General features: G+C 47.1%; 1 protein-coding gene across 1 annotated transcript; it reads left to right on the top strand.

The window, feature by feature from the left end:
- Positions 1 to 17,350: 17,350 nt before the first annotated feature.
- Positions 17,351 to 19,069, top strand: FZD7 (frizzled class receptor 7; the record flags this gene model as incomplete). The annotated part of the gene is made up of 1 exon (XM_080621752.1): positions 17,351 to 19,069. One exon carries the CDS (start codon positions 17,351 to 17,353, stop codon positions 19,067 to 19,069), a length of 1,719 nt encoding a protein of 572 aa, XP_080477878.1.
- Between the last annotated feature and the right edge of the window lie 3,055 nt (positions 19,070 to 22,124).

Below are 22,124 nucleotides of genomic sequence, written 5' to 3'. Positions count from 1 at the left end.
CCAGGTCATTAACTATGTCTTGAAGTATGATTTTTGCCTGTCTTTGAGTGACTAAGGCATTGCATGTCTCTGTGCCATGTTGCCATTGGAAGCGTCCGGGTCAGAGGCCCCTTCTGCAGCACTCTGGCAGGGGGGATCCAGGACACCTCAGCTCTCCTCACCCCACCCCTGGGCAGCAGCCACAAAGCCAGGCCCTCCTTTTCTGGATGGCAAACCCCTAGGTACTCATTGAAGTTACTGTGTTTATTCACAGTCCCAGCTGCAATCTGTATTTCTAATGTGGCAGAGTAGCGACTTCCACAGCCTTTTAAAACAGGAAATACTTCTTTGGCATATTTCCTGGTAGTTTTTTAATCTGGGTGAGTTTGTATGTCACCGCTTATCTGAGGGGACACAAACCATGAATAGAGCATTCCAGCCCTTGGAAGGTATTTACCCGTTCCGGTTAGCAGCTAGGGCTTTGGGGAGCCCATATTAATGCTCTGTCTCCAGGCAGCCAAGTTGTTTGTGTGGGGCTCCAGGCTACCTACAGAAAGAGAATTAACTGGTAATGTTGGGGGTTTTGTTTTCTTTTGTTCAATCTGCAATTTCAGCAGCAGCTCTGTAGCACAGTCTGATCTCCTTCAGTGCCTTCTGACTGAGAGGCCACCAGCCCAAACCTGGAGGCAAGGACAAGTGACAGCTTTTTGGTTTTTGCACTCTTCTTATTGGGGAAACAGGAGAGCAGGGTGGTTGGCCTGATGCAATTTCCTGGCTGCTTGGGATGGATCCTATTCAGTAAGAGAATTCAGATACTCCCACACACATATCATGAAGCTAGAATGAACACAAATAAATGGAACTGCTACGCACAGATTTGCTGTTAAGCCAATGATTTTAGGAGATTATAAACTGGGAAGGAAGAGAATATGGAGTGGAAAAAGTACTTCAAACATTGATCCTGCAGAGAACTTCACACTAATTACTTTTGACAAATGCTGAGAATGAAAGGCTGCATCAATATGCTAACATTACTCACAACAAAGTGTGGTTTTAGACTGCCACACCATTCATCATCTGCCTGATCTCTCTGCATCTTGCAGACATCCATCAGACAGATCAGAGCAAGGCTAACACGTCTGCGTTTAATTGGACATGCCCTCTTCTGCCCACAGATTTTGTCTGGAAGGAAGGGAAAATCTGAGGACTTCCTTTACCTTTGTGGGAGATTTCTGGCAGTCCAGTGGCCCAGCTGGAAGTACCATTCGATAGCAACCCCTAGGTTACTCAGTGTCCAGAACCCCCAGGCATTTCCACTGCATTTGCACAGATCAGCTGCAGAGAGTTTGCAGCAAGCCCAACACTTCCCGGAAGTGTCAGGGGGGGTTGTGGTGCATGTTGGAATCAGCTGTGAAGCCATGGCAGAGTAAATTCAACATTTCCCAAAGCACTGGATTTGTGGTGCACATGTAGACCATCTGTGCAATGCAAATGATCTTCTGGCATCACCTTATTGTGTTTTCTCTCAACAATATATTTGCCAGTGTTCTGCAGAAAAACATATTGCAACTAGAGACTAGAAAAGGAGACCAAGGAAGCAGATCTGATATGAACCCTGACCACCATTTCTGGTTTAATTAGAAATAAATTGTTGAACTTGCCTCCCCACAGCTAAGATGCTAATCTATGTGGACCCAGAAGTGCTAGAAGCTGCAGTCTAAAGATCCCACGCTGGCACTATGCAAGCAAGCTGTTGGTATGAAGGCTGCAAAATATATCCTTCTGGGAATCCATTTGGGATGGGTAGGGAATGTTCAGCTGCTGGATATGAACAGAAAGAAAAGGTTACTAAGTTTTACTTTTGTTAGAGAGTAAAATGCAGCAGAATCTGATTTCTGGTGGACATCAGGATGAAAAGGAAGATGCAACTAAACCTTTCTAGCCCCTTGCTTCTGAAGTAACTCAAAAAAACTATTTAAAGAGAGAAGAAACTGCTGTACTTTTAATCATCACCAGCAGGTCTTTAACCTTACAGGAAATAGAAAAGGAAGGACAGATTGTAAAATATCCAGACAGACTAAAGGTCATTCTTCTTTCCCTTGGGATGAAACATTGCATCTCGCCTTAAGGACAAATATGCATTTACTATATACATGCTGTCACACAGAACATCCACATCTCTTCACTGTCACTTGATAGTGGCACACCAAGTTTACATTTGAAAATAGAGATAGGCATGGGAGCAGTGAGCAAGCGATGTGATATACAAAGGAAAAACCCAAGACACTTCCCCACAACGACAGAAGGATTGACCCAACCAGATATATTTAGTGGCTGCATAGTAAAATGATGCACTTTACATCAAGAAGTTAATTTTGTGGAGCCTGAGTTGGGAGGTAGGAATTCAGTCTGATGAAGCAGTCCAGAGCAGAAGATGCTTCTTAGAAGAGCTCACCAGCTCTTCTCTTCATGGGTTTTGGGCAGCTCACAAAGCCTGTGGGACACACAACAACAGTACAGGGCTGACCAGGCTGGCTGGGATGGTCATGGGAGGCTGAGGGGCAACCAAACATGTGTCACCCCTTTTCACCAGGGTAAAACACCTTGGCTGAAGAACAGCTGGACACATTCCTTCACATACAGAGAATTTTCCTCAGGTTCTTGCAGTCATTTTGCAGCATCCATCCTAATCCCTGCAAGGGAATGCTGGCTGACAGTACAGCTGCAGAGCTATCATTGTTGATAATCTGCACGTTAAGATGAGACTTTTTTTCTCTTGAAAGCCTGAAGGCCAACAGGGAGTGGGGGTACTCAGAGCCCAGCGTTCATTCCCTCAGGACTCCACCAGTGGAGAAGGCACCACTTCACTGAGCACTCTATACAGGGCTGTTGGGATCTGCCTGCCCTTCCCAGGTGACTGTGTCACTCAGGGAATCAGAAGGGCTCCCACTTTTCATAGGCAGGAGCACAGAAGGAGATTTTCATCTCCAGCTCTTTGTGCCTCCAGAAGGAGAGTGGAGATGGGCACTCCAACAATAAACCATTGCTGTTAATGGGAAGGCAGAAGGGGAGCTGTGGGCAGAAAGGAAGAGGTTGAACGCATGGATGGTTCTTGCCGCAGCGTTTCAGGATCTGCCACTTACTCTTACATGCTGGTAATCTCCTTAAGCAGCAGGAAAAAAAGAATACTGTATAAAGCTTCCCTTAAATGGGACATTATCAACAAACTTACTCTTTGATAATAACATCTAAAGGCAAATTCTAAGAAATAATGATTCAGAACCATTAAATGATCAAAACCAGTCAAGTGTGTTGTGCTCCCTGTTGCGCAGCCAACTTTCACCCCCTCCATGCCAAGCCCTGTGCAGAGGTGTGAGCAGAAGAAGGCAGAAGCAGGTCACACCACACTGGCTTCCCAAGCTTGCCTAAAAAATACCTGAAATCCTTGAGCCCTGCCTTACCTTAACCACCCAACATATGAACATTTCAAAACATATATTGTCAGTAATGCCCTTGTCCGAGGCTGGAATCTGGTCTTTGCTGCTGCTATGAACAAAGTGCCAGGACTCACCTGCATGCTCCAGGAAAAGGGAGCCACCTAGGAGAGATGCTGAAAAAGGGCAACTTGGGCAGCTGAGCACAGGGACAGATGCCTTGTCAGGGTGTGAATATCCCATATCCACATACTGCTCTCTATCGCAGCACATCCCCCACTGTGCAGCTGTGCTCCTTTCCACTAAAGACATTCACCATCAGGGCAGCTGTGTCAGGGAGTTTGGAGACTGCTGTTCAGGTGAGTCCTAACATCTGGGGAGAATGGCAAAAGCCATTCAATACCTCACTGTTACAGAGTGGAGAGGATAGCTCCCTCCTCCTGTAGTTCCTCTCCTGCAGGGTTTACAGCTTTCTGCTAGCTGGAGAGACCTGAACTGCTCACTGAGGGCTTTCAGGGAGGAAGAGCACGTGTATGGGCTGGGATGGGAGGATGGGGCTGGGAGAGAAGATTGAGGCAGTGGGACTGCTGTTTTAGCAGTATTGTGGTGCTGGGGTTGCACCCTCCCTGGGAGACACAGGCTCAGGGGCTAAACCATCAGGGGATGGTGGTGCCACCGGTAGCCAGTGCCTGTCACTTTTGGAGGCTGGTGCCGTTGTCCCGGAGGGGGGCCTTTGCCAAGGACTGGCACCGAAATTGTTAACACTCTCTTAGAGGAAAGCAAGCGGGGGGGTTCACATCTTGAGGAGGCAGGGCTTTCAGCAGCCACACCGCAAAGGGTGGGGGACAAATCCCTCCAGAGAGAGACTGAATTGCAGCAGTGCTGAAGAGCTTGAGCTGCAGGGCTGGAGGAATCTCTCACTGCTCCACACCCTGCAAATCCTTTGCTAATTGCTTTATTGCCATTATTCGTGAAGATAAAGGAAAAGGATTAATTAACTAAGAGAGAAGAGCACACATCTCCCTTGATGGGCTTCATTAATTGATATGGGAGGGAGAAAAATCAATTAACAAATTCCTTTGTCTTCCTGATCAGTCTGGAAACAAAGCTGTGGTGCTTTTTTGAGGGGTGATTGTGAATGGTAAGACCCAGCCTGCTCCCCCAGCCCACTGCAACTCATTCACTGGGCAGTGTGCAGCTTACACTACTTCACCGAGGTGGTGTAAAAGCTGGGCTTTGCAGATATTTTGCAATTCTATGACAACAGGCAGAAATAACAGTGTCAGTGAGGTGAAGTTTCTGGGCACCAACTCTCTTTAATTTGATACTTCACACTTAGCAGAAAGCTGCTTGATTGAAGCAAGAAAAACACAGCTCTAAGAATAGCTGTAATATGGACACTGTTGTCCCCCGACATTGTGGGACAGCACATGATTTTCTGTGATGTCTGAGAAAGAGCAAAAGCAGCAGAATGGACAAGAATACCACGTATTGCCTGTACTTGTATCATTCCTCTGCCTTCTTGAGCCTTTACACAAATTCCGAGCTAGACCCAGACACAGGAATTTACCCAAGATTCTATTCGTGTGGCATATTAGTTGAAGGAAATGAATGGTCCCCCGGGATAAGGCCTCAGAGGAAAGGAAGTGTTTGATGAATGAGGTTAGAAAGGTCTCAGTGTAGCTGTGTCATGCCTCGGTAAGGGCTTCTCCAGACAAGAATGATAGTGGTTTTCACTGCTTACACAAACAAGGGAGGATATTCAGCATCTGTGTCACCCTGTATAAAAAACAAACAATCAACAACAACCATGAAAAAGCCGACTTGCCCTATTTCTACAGCTTCATCCAAAGCAATTGGAGTAAACCAGATGTACTATATTCAATTGTTTAAGCACTATAAATCATTACTTTGTGTTAAAAACACAAATGGGGGGAGAGTTGTAGTTATCAACTGGGAATTACACAATTTGAATCTGATGTCTTGGATAGCAATTCGTAAGTTTTTGCTGTCACTGTCTCCCAGGGACGAAATTAGTGAATAAAGGAGAAAAAGAGAGCAAAGGCACTGAAAGAGAGAGAAAAAAACTGCAAAAGAGGGACAGAGCAAGCTAATAAATAAAACAAGAGCCTGAAGGGAAGAGCTGCTTTGTCAGAATATAAATATTTCCCTTCTCCTTTTATCTTTAATGTGGTGCGAGGAGCTTATTAAGGGGAAGTGCAGCTCTGTCCCTGGAGTCCATCCGCATAACCATGTAGGGAGCTTGGTCCAACACAACCAACCCAGCCACGCACACATAAACTCTTCTCTGCTGGAAACAAATGTAATGTACCAAGTAATAAAAGCGTAAGCGGGAACCCACAGTAGTCATTACAACTCTTATCTTGCTGGCCCTGTCCCTGCTTCACATTAATGGCTGGGGAGCTCTGCTCTCCTCTGGTCTCAGCTGCAGCCTGGGCTGAACAAACCCTGTCCTCCTGGTGCTGCAGTGGCTCTTTTGCAGAGAGAACCAATGTGGTAGTTTATAACAAAGCCAAATTTGGGTTTGGATGAATAAAAACAGGTACTGTGTTCAAGTGCATGTAAAGAGGAAAGAAATGCTTAGTGCACGGTGTGGTAAAGAGACCACACCGTGCACTAAGCGCTGAGGAAAAAGCCCTTCCTTCTACCCATGGCTCCCTAATGGCCAGGCTTGGTCTTGCCTTCCCTCCAGTGCCATGCCGAGGCCTGTGCGCAGTGAAGCATGAAGCAGGACTATGTACTAGTGGTTCCTGTCTCTCAGAGATCTGGTTTCCAATAATGACTTGGTTTCCCTTCCCAGCACTGGCACCAGCACCCCTTTCCTGGCCCTTCAAGATGTTTGGCCATATGGCTGCGCAAAGCTGCGCCATCAGTCAAAGCCTCCAAGCCAGGAAGGAGACAGTTTCAAATTGCTGCCAGCAGATCCTCTCCCACTATTTCCCTTGCCTGAGCTATCACAGATACAGGTGTCAACCTGGCTTCTTTACTGCCTCGCTTTTTCCATCTGCCTTTAAAAAAAAAAAGGAAGAAAGAAAAAGAGAGCAAAAAAGAAGAGCTTTGCATTTCCTCTGCTCAGGCCTTAAATTGAAAAAATGAAGGGAATTCATTGTTGGTGCTTGCTGATCCCTCCACCCCTACTGTTGCACCACTGTGGCCCTTTGAGCACGACAAAATGAGCTCCCCAGGCTTGATTATGCAAGCCACTAATTCCTTCTCCAGTCAAGGGGGTGCTTGGGCTTGGAAGCAGCTATACAATTTGGGTTTACTCGGCTTTTGGGTTTGCTTCTGTTTATAGAGATAAACACTTGGCATTTCTGCATTAAAAATGGACCTGATTTTCTTTTAACTGTATGCTCACGAATAGGAAGAGAGTGCCACATACCCTCTTCCTATTCATGAAAGTGTCTTTTTTCAAGTGTTTTTCATAAAAAGAATGTTGGGATGATGTACCTTTTTGGTTTTCCCCCATGGTGCTTCCACATGAGCTCCTATCCCAATTGTCATTTTTTCCATCATGTTTGAAGAAAGATTACTTCAAATTCTACCAGTAAATTGAATTTTCTTGGTGTTTTCAACAAACAATTCTTTTCAAGAGGGATTTTGATAGTGGAAAAAATGCGTACTTTGAGATCACTATTTTTAAAGATGGACAAAAGCTGGCCCTGTTAGGAAACAAGCCTTCAGACCCTAGGGAATTCATCTAGCAAAATACCACTTGTGCTGGCTCCCAGCTGCCTGGCTTCAATTGCCGCTCACAAGCATCTTCCTTGGGGTGGATCTCTGAAGAAGCTCAGAAGCAGCTTGGGTCCTCGGGTCTCCTCCCCACCCATGGTGGTGGGCACCCAGAGTCTGAGAGCATCTTAAAGGGAAAGAGGCAGTCTCACTTAAAAAAAACAGCAGAAAAAAACCCACAAAACCTGAAACAAACAGCTTTAAGATATGCTTTTTTAGATTTTTTCAATGTTTTAAGCACAGCTGCCTTAGAAATACTTGAAAATAGAACCTTTCTCTTCAAAATCGTTGAGCAAATTTTGAAGCTGGTGAGTAGCTATTACTCAGCTGCTCAGGTTGCTTCAGAGAGCCCAGATTCACCATATCTGTATAATATCTAGGGACCAACGCCTATAGACTTTACTCACAAAGAGCTGACCCTTGTGGTCAGGGAGAGTGTTGAGTCACAGATACAGATGAAAATCAGATGGCTGCGGCAGCTCCCACCACCTCGCCCTGCCCTGCTGCTCTCCCACAAGCAGCTGCCCCTCACATAAGGATCTCTGGGCCAAAAGTAAAGAGGCTCCAGGAATCACCTCAGTTTGGAGCCCAAAGGGGGGAAGGTAAGCCAGAGCGAAGTTTGAACTGCTCTAACATAGTGGGCGACACAACGGCAGCGCTCAGACAGCTTGGAGCTGAGTCCAGATGTCCTTGCCCTGGAGGCAGTGATCCCTGGCACAGGGCAGGGGAATGAGCTGGGGACATTCACCACTTCAGCTGTCCCACTTCCCACAGGCTGTTTCATGAGTCAACACCCTTCTCTGCCACAATGAGAATCCGCATGAATAAGATCTCGCTGGGCAGAAAATGCCTGTACTGCTGTGTCTAGGAAAGCACCAAGGACCACACTGCACTTGGTTCATAACAATAACAACAACACATTTTCAGAGGCTTATTGCCTCCCTAACCAGGGGCCACTGGCATGATGCTGGCTTCACTCAATGACGGGGCTGTAATTCAAATTCAGGTAAAACCAATTCGAAGCACCTCACAGACGCCATGGATCACCGACCTTAAAATAACACTATCAATGTCCATTTGCAGTTTCCAGGATCACCACTCCTTCACCATTGCAAACACACCACGTGGTGCAGTTTCTAAGATGCTACTGGAGGTGCAGTTTCCAAGATGCTACTGGTTCTTTTTTGCCCAGAAAGTCATTGTTTTAATTAGGTCATTTTCCTATATTATCCCCCCACCCACCCACAACAGCCTTTACGAAAATAAACCACTAGAAGCTCAGCAAAGACACCAGCATTAATATCTCTACTTGAGCAATTGCACTTTAATAGCTATCAGCAGCTGGAATTTCAGTTTTCACACCCCAGGCAAAACCCTGCACCTACAGCAGCACGGAGCTGGGAGGCAGGGTCAAACAGAGGAATGCCACCTATTGCATTCCCAGCATCACTTCCTACACCGCAGGTCTGGCTGTGATGCTCACTCCTCGTCGCACCAGTGAGACTAGCCCCTGCCTGACTTGTACAACTCCCCTGAGCACACCGCAGCCTCACTAAGCCCAGTGCAGGCTGCTCGCTCACATCAGGGAGAGAACAACATCCTGCCAACGTTTATGATTTCCTTCAAAATCAGGCTTTTTGTCTAGGAGTGAGTTCTGCTCCAGGCAAAACACTCAAACCTGTTTGTAAACACTCTGGAGTAACACAAGATTTGAATGCTTTGGAGTCCTACAATATTTATGTTTTCAGAGATGTTTTGTATTTTTGTAATTACAAAACACTGTTGCTTTTTAAAATGGCTGGCGGATACTCCATTACGTTGAAGTATGAACATGAGCAAGTTCATCACTAAAAGCACGGCTTTACTCTACACATGTAGCAGCTGACCAAAATACGGCTTTATGACTAGCTATCAGGTCAATAAGTCGTAATCATCTCACATCAACGACCAGGTTCAACAAAAGCCCTACAGCAAACTGCGTCCAGTTGCACTTGTGTAAGCAAAGCAATGAGAGTTAAAATTTGAGCTTGGATGCTGTATGTCTCCCCTCGAGGTGCTGAGAGTTTTCAGTTATCTCTAAACTCAAAGGGACGATCTGTGGGAGCAAGGAGAGCAGGACCTGCTATTTTTAGAAGTCAGGAGTGAAACAATCTACCACATCAAGCACATAAGAATTTGGCAGCAAATTGGGATTTGAGAGCTCTGAGTACCTTCCCCTGGCTGAGCCTGAGGATTACAAAAGATCATAGCCATATCTGAAGTCACAAACATTTCCTCAGCATTTTAAACCCTTAAAAATGAAAAGAATTAAATACAAATATACACACATTCACTAAAAGAAGCTGTTTTGAGGTCTAGCAAAGAAAAATTGTAACTGTGGCCCAGGCAGACGCAAGGGCTGCAAACGCCATGCAGTATTAGACTGAATGCAGAGCAGAATTACAGACATTACTTTGAATTTCCCAGCTTTGGTAGGTGTAAACCAGACACATGATGTTATTTCTTTTCAGCCCATATGAGAAAACATTACATGCAGAGGAAATCTATTTCAGACAGCAGTGTTTCTTTAGCAGAATGGGATTTCTCTGATGCTTTGCTTTGCTCCATATGCTTCTAATTATTGCTCAATTCAAACAGCTATTTCTGCATTGACTTGCAGGAATCTCAGAAGGCACCTTCTACGTAGGCAAGAAGCATAGCCCATAAATAATTTCAAAAAGTATTAAAGAGGGGAAGCTTCATAGCTTTTCATTCCAATCTGACTATGTGGTATTTAAATAAACCTCTGTGGCTTTCCAGTAACATAGTAGGAACTCCCAGGTGGCAGGGCTGGGGGAAGAGAGGGAGGAGAGCACTAAACATACTAATGAACATGTAATTAAGAAAATGGGCTCTCATTCCCTTCAGACTCCATGAGGAGGGAGCTTATTTGAAGTGCTGCTTTCTGGTTCCCCTCCCTCCATGGAAGGAAATCAGCTTAATATCTCCAGCGCCATGCAGAGTACCAGCTCCAAGAGAGTCCAGTCAACGCAGACTGACACTGATGTAGACCATAGTTTAGAAAAAACTGGTTAAATAAAGGCAGAAGAGAGCATGTGATGCTGATCCACAGACTCCATGAACTCAGTTTCTCAGGAGAGCTGTCTGTAGGCACTGGCATTAGGTTTCTGCCCCTTTTTCTTAACAGTCCTGCTTTATTGGAATGCACTTTGGGTCACCGCTGCCTGGGGGCTGTCCTGGAAAGGGAAATTCTCCATGCAGCAGCATCAGCCATCTCCAGGGTTTGCAGGGATGCAGCAGGCAGTAGCCCTGCACAGCAAACCTTCACATGGCCTCAAGCAGGAAACCACTTCAGCATCTCCAGGGCATGATTGGGACCAAAGGAAGAAACAATTTTGTTGAAGAGTTTAATTGTAATTGTGGAGGACAAGGGTTAATTTGTGCAAGCCTGTCAGGAAGAGAGAAAATAAAGGTAATTAAAATGTTTGTTTCTCTTTCCAATCCAATTTTGGAAGTGGAGTTGGTTAAGGAAATTTCACCCTAAACATAGGATGGTAGCAGTGATTGGCAATTTAAGCATTCATGGGAGGAGGAGAGAGGATTTTGTAAACAGAGTCTTAGGAATTCCTTAGCCTCTTTAGACATCTGGCAGGTTCTGTATTGAATAACATACCTTCTTCCCTTGTTTTCAAAGCTTTGGAAACAACATATTTCTGGAGGCTACACTCATCTTTAGTGAGTCTTAATCAAGCAAAGACAAACCATTTGTTCGAACATCAGGCAGTGGCTTCCTGCCAATATGATTGTTAGATGGCAGAACCATGTCCTAAGAGAGATGGCAATAGTCCCATTATTCAAGGCATTCTAAATTAGATTAATTACACCAGTAGCATACGTAATAGCAGGGACTTAATGATATAGTGAGTCTTTCTCATCTCTTATTTTGGGCCAAATCCGGTTCTTCTTCCTACATAAACAGAGCTTGAGGCTTTGATGAGTATCCTGCTCTGTTTCCACTGAAACAAGTGAAACCTTACCCATCAACTCAAACAGGACAAGTGCAAGCCTTCAGTCTGTTCATTAAAGAGGATTTAAAATACTATTTCAAATAGATGAGTCTATAGAACAAATTAAAACAAGATTGGGCATAAATGACAAAAGACATAGCACAATGCATTTCACCACTGCATCCCTCACAATCACAGGGCATCAACAGGAGAGTGATCAGAGCAATCGCTCACTATGTCCACACCAACCCTGGTGCTGGAAGCAAAACAACAGTATATTCATTCATAAGTATAGTGGCCCCATCTGCAATAAGATGGGAAATTTATGCACAAACTTGAGAAACCTGGCTGGTTTTTATTAAATTGTTATATACTTCAGTTAGCCTTACACTGCTAGAGCCGCATACAGAAATGCTCCAGGAGAAGAAATTGAAGGCACACTAATGGCAGCTACGCAAATGGGACAGCTATATCAAGTTGGCTGGCTGAAGGAAGGAGAACTAGCTTCCTCTGGCTTTTCTGCAGACAGCCGGGCTTTGTAATTGTGCAGTTCCTTCAGGAAAGACCTAGAGATTAGGTGTTAGCACTTGTCATTAGCCTCAGAAACTCAAGGGAGATTTATGGAAAGTGAAATCACGCAGAAGGAACAGCAATCATTGAAATCTGGAGGAAAAGATGTGTCTGAGAGTCTAGATGAGGTCAAGGATCCGTGGTGCAGAAGAGAGGCTGGAAGACTATAGTTCTGAGAACGTGAGTTTGGACCACAAAAAGACACTAGACAAATTCCTGAAAAACATTCCACAATGGTGAGAGCAAGCAGAGAAAGGTATATTGATTTCTGTTTGGATCTGTAATACTTTTAGGGTTATAAAGCATTATTATTGTTGTTGTTATCTCTACTAGAGACCTTTGCAGTCTTATGAGTCATTTTCACAGACCCTGGGAGAAGCTCAGGATAAGTTGGAGCACTCATGAGGCTGAGACTCCTGCAGCATCTGAGAGAAGGTGGCCAGGAGCAGAGAAAAGGGAGCCTGGGGCAGCTCCATCCCAAACAGTTCTCCCTGTGGTGCTGCCCAGACTGATCCATTGCATATCCAACTGTACGTGGAATTGGCCAAGATCAGCTACAGCAGTCCTGGAAGAGTCCAAGCACCCAGAATGATCACAGGGTCTGGCTGACAATACTGCTGCCAGCAGAGAATTTGTCTTGTTAAAAAACCCACCTAGCTTAAGGAAGTGTAATGGGGAGGAATTGCCTGCATTTTATACCAAACATCCTCTGCAACCCTAAAAATGTGAGAAAACAGACTGAATTCACTTTAAAGAAACAGGGGAATTCAAAGTGCCATGCAAGGGTTAAAATGTAACTGATGTCCTCACTGAACTGCTGAGTAGGGATGAGCAGATCAACTCCAGGTTTTGTTTTCTTATTCATGGATCTGGGAGATGAAAGCAATCATCAGCCTGATAGCCCATCTTTGTGAATGTTTCCTAATGTTTTCCCCAATTTGATCGTAAATGTGGAAGGCAGTGCTGCCTCCCTGTATCCTTTGGGATACTACTTCATAAGCTAATAATTATCTTACAAATCCATGATGCAACCAGCTTTTACCTCTTTCACTGTGGGAAACCACATCCCCTCCAGCAGTATCCCCTTCCTTTTGTCACCTGTGCCCTCTCCATATGCTCTTTTCAACCAGTTTCTTATGTCTTCAATCTAATTTCAAATTACAGCTCCATGGTGGGGGGCAGGGGCTTGCCTTCCCCACTCCCTAACTGTGAAATACCAGGCTCCCCCTCCTCATTACAGAAAGACTAGATTTCTTTAGTGAGCGCACACAAGACACAAGTTAATCTATCAGACTGATGAAATGCAAGCAGATATAATACTGTGAACTTATTTTATTTCTAATTATGCAAATCATTATGTAAAATAGGCAAATGCATCATTTCCCCCCAGGCTCCTGGCACTTCCCCGCTAAGCTTCAGGGAGTGCAAATTTTGATGTTCTTAGCTCAATAGCCTGCCTGATCATGTAAGTCTATATGTAAGTATGCTTCAAAATGATGAAGTTAAAAGTGTCATGGAAGTTATCCACCAAAAGTAACTGGGGCGAACCTCACAGATGAGGTGATGGCACTGGGGCACTACTGACAGCGCTGGCTAGCAGGGCAGCCAGTGAGGCCCATCAAGTTTCTGGTGGAAGGAGAAGGGGGAAGTGATGGTCTTTGTTATTCTGAGGGAAAAGAGGACTGGAAGCCTTGCAATAGGTAATCTGAAAATGCTCACCCTCGGGCACCCAAAACAAGTGGTGGGGTGGGGAGGGGGTGTTTTGTTTTGATTTCCCTCCCCCCATGGGAAGAGTATTCTATCAGATGGGATAGGAAACAAGGAAAAATATATTGGCCCAATTTAAGGAGGCTTTAAAACAGCAGGAAAAGACATCATGTGGAAATGCTGCTCCTCACTCTGACTTAGCTTGGAAGTTGAACTGGATTTATTCTTAAACGTGTATAAAGACAAGTAATTGTTTGTTCCTAACAATTCCTCCCTAGGAAGCCAGGACTTCGCTTGCAAAGGTTTCTCGCTGACAAGCCATGCAGATACTTAGAACACTGGTGGTTAGGAGACTTCTGGAGAAAACCTTTTGAACCGTTGTGTGGTTGCAATAGACAGTTTCTTGGATGCTGCCAAGTCCTGCACAGCACGTTTGTTCTGGGTGGCTGATAACCTGGCTAACAGTGCCTGATGAGAATCCCTCATTTCCCTGCTGCGGGGAAATTTAAGTAATTTCGCAGGCTAACACTTGTGAATTTAGATTGAGGTAAAAACAGGAGACAGCACAAGTTTCTGCCTTTTGAAGCATTGGCTGATGGTGCTTATGGAGGTTCTGGATGCTTCAGGATACCCGGCATTTTGGGGTTCTTTTTAATTACCCCCTGAAAGCTGTCAGGATGTCGTAGACTGACTTAGGAGCCTGGGATTGTCTTAGGTGACGATCTGCTGTTTTGAGCCTGCCGCTGCCTCTCTCAGTGATTGTATCCCATCTCCCAATGGGTCTAAATAGGAAAAGAAACCCTTTAGGTATTTGGTAACATGCCCAAGAGACTTTCTTTCTCCATCTTAGTAAATCCTGTTGCACATTCCTGCCATCTGGGATGGCCTAGCAGCACCATTACATGTGACGTTTACTCTCTTCTCATCTCCTTAAGAAACAATCTAGGATACAGCTCTTCTTCCTTCTTCCTTTCTGCCTAATCTTCCACTTCTTTCTTTTTTCCTTTTGCTTCACTGGAATTATACATTATGTTCATGATAAGTGTAATGGAGTCACACAGCTTTTATTGCACATACCAGAACTCCCAGTCATCTCTGTTTGTACCATGGTTTGGATGAATGACTCTAACAAATGGGACCAGTAGGAAACAGGGAGAACCACTGATGCCATCTGCCCTGTCTTGTGAATAAATACCCAGTCAAAGTCTTGCCACTTGATTTGACATTCCTTACTCTGAATAGTTTCTGTCACTGTCTCCCTATTGCAGAAAGATAGTTTCTTGCAATACAATTTTACTAGCTCTGAACTTGTCTATTTACATGCAGAAAGCAGAACTATGCATGGGGCAGAAAGTTTGCAGTTGCTTTACTTTCTCTGCATTGTCATTGCCTGCCAGTGAAACATCTCCTTTCATCCAGTGCTTTTCATAGTGAATATCATGAAATGCTTTGCAGATGAAGTCAACCATATAAGCCAAAGTGAAAAATAGAGGCTTTAAGGTGATTATAACAGATAGGTGACTCAACAGCTCATGGAGTGTTACAGAAAGATGGCATGGAAAGGAAAAAAAAGACAAGACTGGAAAGAATATATTTTTGAAGGTTACTAACAGCCAAGGAACAAACAACAGAGCAGACAAGTTTGTGTAACTTTTTACCATGGGAGGTTATTTAGGTGAAGAGTATCACAAAAACCTGCTTAGTCACTAGGTGCAGAAAAGTAAGGAATTTAGATAACAAGCCTTAACAGACAAAAAACCTGAAGTTCCTCTAAGGCACACTCAAATAGCTGTAACTGAGAATGAAGACAAGACTTAGGTTTTTGTTCCAGAAGCAACTGCTGCAGCCACGAGCAGCCAGACCTGCTCGTACCTATTTTGGAGAGCACAGTATTATTTTTAAAAACACGTCCACTTTTAGAGGAGTACATTTATTTTAGTAAGCTCGCTTCTGTCAACTTCTCTCAACAAATGTTAACAAAGGCTGCAGCTCCATGGTCTAACTGGCATGAGGACACATTGTTCATGAGCAGGAGAGGATATGGGAAACATTTGTCCAACAATTGCAGTTGTGGTTCCCTGAGCCAAACCCTGTTCTCTTGAACTGCCCTGGAGGATGTACAGATTGGTGTATTTGCTTAGCTGCTAACAGGAGCACAGTCCCAAGGAGCAAAACTAAGAATTTGAATAGTATGGTTCGGGGGATGTCTGTCCTCAAAGGGAGGGATGGGGTATATTGAATAATACTTGGCCCACGCCTTTCTTTGACCACAGGCTCTGGTAGGCCAATGTGAAGGAAAAGCAGGCCTTGTTGCAGGCTTTTGTTGAGGGCATCCTTTCTCTGTGCATGTTCCAGAAGCTGGATGGTTCCAGCAACCCTTATTTCAGTGGTGCACCTAAAAACACAGCTATGCTGCAAAACCCACACTTCTGTCCTTAGCAAATGTACGCTGGCCTAGATCTGTTCAGCATCACCCAGCAGTTGGTACCAGCCCTCTCCCAACCTATGCCATTTTCTCTCTTGTAGGCAGGCTGGGTGCTTCCACAGAGGAACTGCTGCTTTTTTACAGTCTTTTTCGAGTGTCTTAACGGGTTGCAGCAGTGCAGATGGGTATTTAAAATCTCTCCTCTCTGCTTAGGTAACACTGGACGTTTCAAAAAAAGCTGCCTTCCCCCAGCTAAAGCTTAGATCTGCATGAATAAAGCGTTTATTCTGCCAGCAGAAAGCAACGGTCATGCTGCGATAACAAATCAAACCCCCCACGCTGGGGGAGGCGATGGCGCGCAGACACGCAACGCAATCCCGACAGCGAAATCGGCTCCTTCTGCAAACGTACCCGGGCGCTGGGGCTTTTTTTATTTTCCCTTTTATTTTTTCCCCGTTCTTTTTCAATAACCGCGGGCACAGGCAGCTGTTTGCGTTTTCAAAGCCCGCTCAGAAAGCAGCCAGTTAATTTTAGTTTGCTCGGGCCACCCTGAGCGAGCTGGCTGGGTCCCTCCTCCCTTCCCTTCCCGGCTCTGCCCTGCAGCACGGGGAGGGGGGGGTTGAATGGGGGCCCGAGGGGCCCCGGGGCAGCTCCTCCTCCCTCCCCCGCCCCGTCGGGAATGGGAAAAAGTTGGGAACAACTTTTCCCCCCTTCGAAGGCTCGGGCTCCTCCTCCCTAACCCTCCCCACCACACTCTCGCCCCGCCCCCTGCGCTGCGATTGGCTGGAGGGCATGGCGAGGCCCCGCCCCCGGGGAGGTTTGTGAATGGGGCCGGGGGCAGGGGCGGGGCCCCGCGGCGCTCCCGCACGTATATGTGTCTTTTTTTGTGCCGGCACGGCCGCGAGCCGCGGTGCGGGTGGAGCCGAGCAGAGCCAGGCGGGAGGCAGCACGGCCGCCCCGGACTCACAGCCCGCAGCGGCACCCATCGGGAGCGGAGCCCAGCCGAGCCGCGGGGAGGATCGCGCAGTAATTGGATTTTAAAAGTTACTTAAGCCCCACAGTAAAATACACGGCTCAGCCGGGCGCGGTAATAATCCGGTTAGCCGTAATCCAAATCCCCGTCGCCGGGGCCACGAAGCCGAGCGGGGAGCAGCGCCTCAGCCTCGCCGCCGTCACCGCGGGACTCGGCGTGGAGCTGGTCACAGCCGCCGCCGGGCTTAGCGCGTGTCGCCCAGTCGCCTTCACCAGCAGGAGCAGCTCCGGAAACTTTCTCCGAAGGACGCTCCGGCGAGCTGCGAAGAGTCGACCCACCGGAGCTCAGCAACGAAGTCGCGGAGGTGCGGCGCGGAGCCGCGCTCCTCTCGCCGCTGCGGAAGGGACCCCGCCGCCCTCCGGGCGCTGATGCCCGTGGGGTGCCGTGTCGCCCGGCTCTAAAGGACTCCCTGCGGTTCCCCGGGCCATCGGCCGCCTCGGCGATGCGGACTGGAGTAGGCGGCGGAGCGGCAGCCGCCGGCTGCCCTTTGCTGGGGCTGGCCGCGCTGCTGGCCGCCCTGCTGTGGACCCCTGCAAGCGCGGCGGCGCAACAGTACCACGGCGAGAAGGGCATTTCCGTGCCGGACCATGGCTTCTGCCAACCCATCTCCATCCCGCTGTGCACGGATATCGCCTACAACCAGACCATCCTGCCCAACCTGCTGGGCCACACCAATCAGGAGGACGCAGGGTTGGAGGTGCACCAGTTCTACCCGCTGGTCAAGGTGCAGTGCTCGGCCGAGCTCAAGTTTTTCCTCTGCTCCATGTACGCGCCGGTGTGCACCGTGCTGGAACAGGCCATTCCGCCCTGCCGCTCTCTCTGCGAGCGGGCCCGCCAGGGGTGCGAGGCTCTCATGAACAAGTTCGGCTTCCAGTGGCCAGAGCGCCTCCGCTGCGAAAACTTCCCCGTCCACGGCGCGGGTGAGATCTGCGTGGGGCAGAACACGTCGGACGCGCCGCCGGGGTCTGGCGGTGCGGCGGGCCGGGGAGCCACTGCCCACCCCACGGCTGGCTACCTTCCCGACTTCCTCACCCCGCCACAGCCCCCGTCCGGCTTCTCCTTCTCCTGCCCACGGCAGCTCAAAGTGCCCTCTTACTTGGGCTACCGGTTCCTGGGGGAGCGGGACTGCGGGGCCCCCTGCGAGCCGGCCCGGCCCAACGGGCTCATGTACTTCAAGGAGGCAGAGGTGCGATTTGCTCGACTGTGGGTGGGTGTGTGGTCTGTGCTCTGCTGCGCCTCCACCCTCTTCACCGTGCTCACCTACCTGGTGGACATGCGCCGTTTCAGCTACCCGGAGCGGCCCATCATCTTCCTCTCAGGCTGCTACTTCATGGTAGCGGTAGCCTATGCGGCAGGCTTCTTGCTGGAGGAGCGGGTGGTGTGTCTGGAGCGCTTCTCTGAGGACGGCTACCGCACTGTGGCCCAAGGCACCAAGAAAGAAGGCTGCACCATCCTCTTCATGATCCTCTACTTCTTTGGCATGGCCAGCTCCATCTGGTGGGTCATCCTGTCTCTCACCTGGTTCCTGGCTGCTGGCATGAAATGGGGCCATGAGGCCATTGAGGCCAACTCCCAGTATTTCCATCTGGCTGCTTGGGCTGTGCCCGCTGTCAAAACCATCACCATCTTGGCCATGGGGCAGGTGGATGGAGATGTACTCAGTGGAGTGTGTTATGTAGGTATCTACAGTGTGGACTCGCTGCGGGGCTTTGTGCTGGCGCCCTTGTTTGTGTACCTCTTCATTGGCACTTCCTTCTTGCTTGCTGGCTTTGTGTCCTTGTTTCGCATCCGCACCATCATGAAGCATGATGGCACCAAGACAGAGAAACTGGAGAAGCTGATGGTGCGCATTGGTGTCTTCAGTGTCCTGTACACTGTGCCTGCCACCATTGTCCTGGCATGTTACTTTTATGAGCAGGCTTTCCGTGGCACTTGGGAGAAGACATGGCTCCTCCAGACCTGCAAAAGCTATGCTGTGCCCTGTCCCAGCCATTTTGCCCCTATGAGCCCAGACTTCACAGTCTTCATGATCAAGTACCTCATGACCATGATTGTTGGGATCACGACTGGCTTCTGGATCTGGTCTGGCAAAACCCTTCAGTCCTGGCGGCGCTTCTACCACAGACTCAGCACTGGCAGCAAAGGCGAGACGGCAGTATGAGAACCCCCAATCCCCTCACACACACGCATGCACAGACGCAGAGGAGGCGGCAATGGCTCCCTGAAGAGGGAGGAAGGGAGGCTTTTCCAAACTTTTTCTTCCTCCCAGAGGGTTTGAAACAAACATAAATCTTTGCAGAAAGGCTCAGATGGACTGTGTCCAATGGTGCTTATGCCCAGCTAAGTGGAAGAGCACAGAAAAAGAGGTCACTGGTAAGATGGGAGAGTCCTTCGTGTGCAAGAAGTCTCCTTATGTCACTCTTGTGCTACCCCTGTGCGGGGGAAAAAACCCAACCTTACTTAAAACATCCTCGGACATGCGGGAGGGGAAGCCAGATTTGTTGAGCTGCCCCTGCCGAGAAGTAGCCAAACCCTCTCTGAATTGCTGGGGTCAAACTGCGGTGTGGGCCGGGTAACCCTGGCCGGAGCCTGAGCTTGCCGCCTGCTTGGCTCCTTCCAGGTCGGCGGAGCTACCACGTGAGTACCGCACAGCCTGCTACGGCCCGGTGGGGTGCCTCTGCTCTGTCAGTTCCTTTTTACCTCAGTTATACCTCTTGTAATTGTTTTAAAGTGAAAATTCGGCCCTCGGTCCGTTGTTCTTGCTGCTGCGGGGAAGGAGGGGGTTGCTATTCCACACCCTGAAAAGAAATGACTTGTTGCTTTTCAGCAGAAGGCTTTTCCCCCTTGCCTTTGTTCTAGGAGACAAAGGGGGAAACAAAAGTGTTTTCTATGTAGAAAGGCATAAGCATGGGATCGGTTTTTATGGGCAAACTAACAAAAAGAAGTCGTTGGGGTTCACCCTTGGATGTGAGAAGCTCACAGAAATAAACATTCCTTTTATGAAAAAAGGAGGCGGCAGGATGTTTTCCTGCCGTTCAATGTGGGTCGCTTTTCTGAGCTGAAGGAAACACAAGACTTAGAGGGCAAGAAGAGTGTAACCAAGAGCACCTGCCAAAACAAGAGCCATTAAAATATGTAACATAAAGATACCAGTTTGCTCTTTCCTTCCCATAAACCTGCCTTCTCTCCCGCTTTGCAGCGGGCTCGCTGCAGGTAAAGTCAACACACAGCTGGCTTCTGGGGACGGGAGGAACAGTTTTGGCTCACGATGGACCCTGTGCCTGCTCCTCAGGCTTCCTGAGCTGCGCGGCTGTGACTCCTGGCACAGGAGGGGGCTGAGGTTTAGAAACAAGCAGTCGCTGCGAGTGAGGAGCCCTCTAATTTCAGCAAAAATACAGCTGGTTCAGTTTCCAGTGCTCACCTCTCGGAAGGAAAGACATTCAAAAATCAACCATCGGATGCTTCGTTTTCTTTTTGAAATGTGACAGATTTTTCTATTCTGAAATTTTTATGTTGCCTTGTTCCTATTTTATTTTTTGCATACTTCTTTCACCTTTATATTCACTGAAGGGTTGTTTTTATAAGTATATGTTTGTGTGTGTATATTCTTGCCTAAGGACAAAATAGGACATTCTGGATTTTTAGCAAGTCTGCCCTATAGCTGCTCTTCACTTTTTTGGAGGGTGAAAAGTGTCTGGGATGAAATTTAAAAGAGAAAACCTGTTCAGGGTGAGGAGCAGACTGCTGCTGTCTGAGGGCATACCAGTAGTCTGGGCATGCGGAATGGGCCCATCAGCCAAATCCTTTGGTAGATCTGGTTTCAGACTTGCAGAGCTCGGGTTTTTGTCTTTTATCATGTGCACGTGGAAGAAAAACAAATGCGTAAGACAAGTGCAGTATGTATATTTTGTAAATCTCATTTTTGTAAGAAAATATGTATTTATGTTTTTACTTGATTTTTTTTTTTTTTTTGAAGGTCTGTATGAGGCCCTGCTTCATCCCGTGTACAGATCACTAAATAAATAATTTTTAATACAAGGGCTCTGATGAAGTTCTTTCCATCTTTGACCACTCATCAGGTTATAGAAGGGGGGAGAGGGGGCAGCACTGTGAGTGGTGTCTCCCCTCCTGCTTTGTTGTGGGAGATGCAAGAGACTTTTGGGTGAATACACTGAGCAGAAACTCAGCTGTGATTTGAAACTGGCCCCTCACAATAGGAGATCACATTTTTAGACCATTTCAAATGCTTGCCCTTGCTTGAGATATGTGCATCCTCGCCAAGTTTTCCTTCCAGGCTCTACCTCTTGCTGAGGGTGAGCTGATAAACCAGTTTCCTTATCTGGCAAATAAGGATAATGCTCTCTTCCCATTCCAAAAGGACTTTGAGAGTGAGAACCAGAGGGTGCTATAAGTGCTGTAAATTAAATTCTCATTTCAATGGGTGGGGTGTTTTAGGGAAACACTCAGGAGTAGGTCATTTTCAATAGCTTTCAAATGGAAGGGTGTTGAACTGGCTGTTTTCTCCCCCAGCACCTTCGCTATCTCAAATTTCGTTCAGGTGAATTTTACTTTAATCTTAATAGCTAGCCTGAAGCCTACATTCTTTCTTATCACAGTCATCTGAAAGCTGATAGCTTCAATGGAATGGTCTATTTTACTTCATTTTTTTAAAACTGAAATGAATGTTTAGATCTCAAGCTGTGTTGCTACAATCATGGAAAGTGCCCCAGCAAACATAATTTTACACCTATTAAATGATGGTAGTTTCCAGCTTTTCTCTTACAATGATTTCAGCCTAGTTATTGGGTTCATCGCCCTTACTTTGCCTTAAATTACGCCTGTACTAAAAATTAAGTTACAGAACAGAGATGTAGCTAAATGCCATCACGGTAGCTGTGGTTGCACTGCAATATGGTCTCATTTACTGAACACAGTGTGCAATAGTTGCACTTTCAGGGCACTATTTTATTTGGACACTGCTGTCAAACAGAACCTTTCACATTGACAGCACACGAGCTACTGATTCAAGCTCTTTTCAGAGCTAGCACCATTCATGCTGACTCTAGAAAAGCCGCATCTTTTATTTGAAAACACCTCTAGTTGCTCCCCAGAATCACTCACTTGTCAAGTTCCTTTCTGAAATGGCCTTCGCTTTCCTGCAAGTCAGGCTGCTTCAAACTGCTCCATGACATGCGCATGCTGATCATTGCTATGGG

The sequence above is a fragment of the Psittacula echo genome (assembly GCF_963264785.1).
Source record: "Psittacula echo genome assembly, chromosome: 6".
Classification (NCBI taxonomy): domain Eukaryota; kingdom Metazoa; phylum Chordata; class Aves; order Psittaciformes; family Psittacidae; genus Psittacula; species Psittacula echo.
Note: the sequence above shows the minus strand (reverse complement) of the source record. Positions and strands in the feature narration are given on the sequence as shown.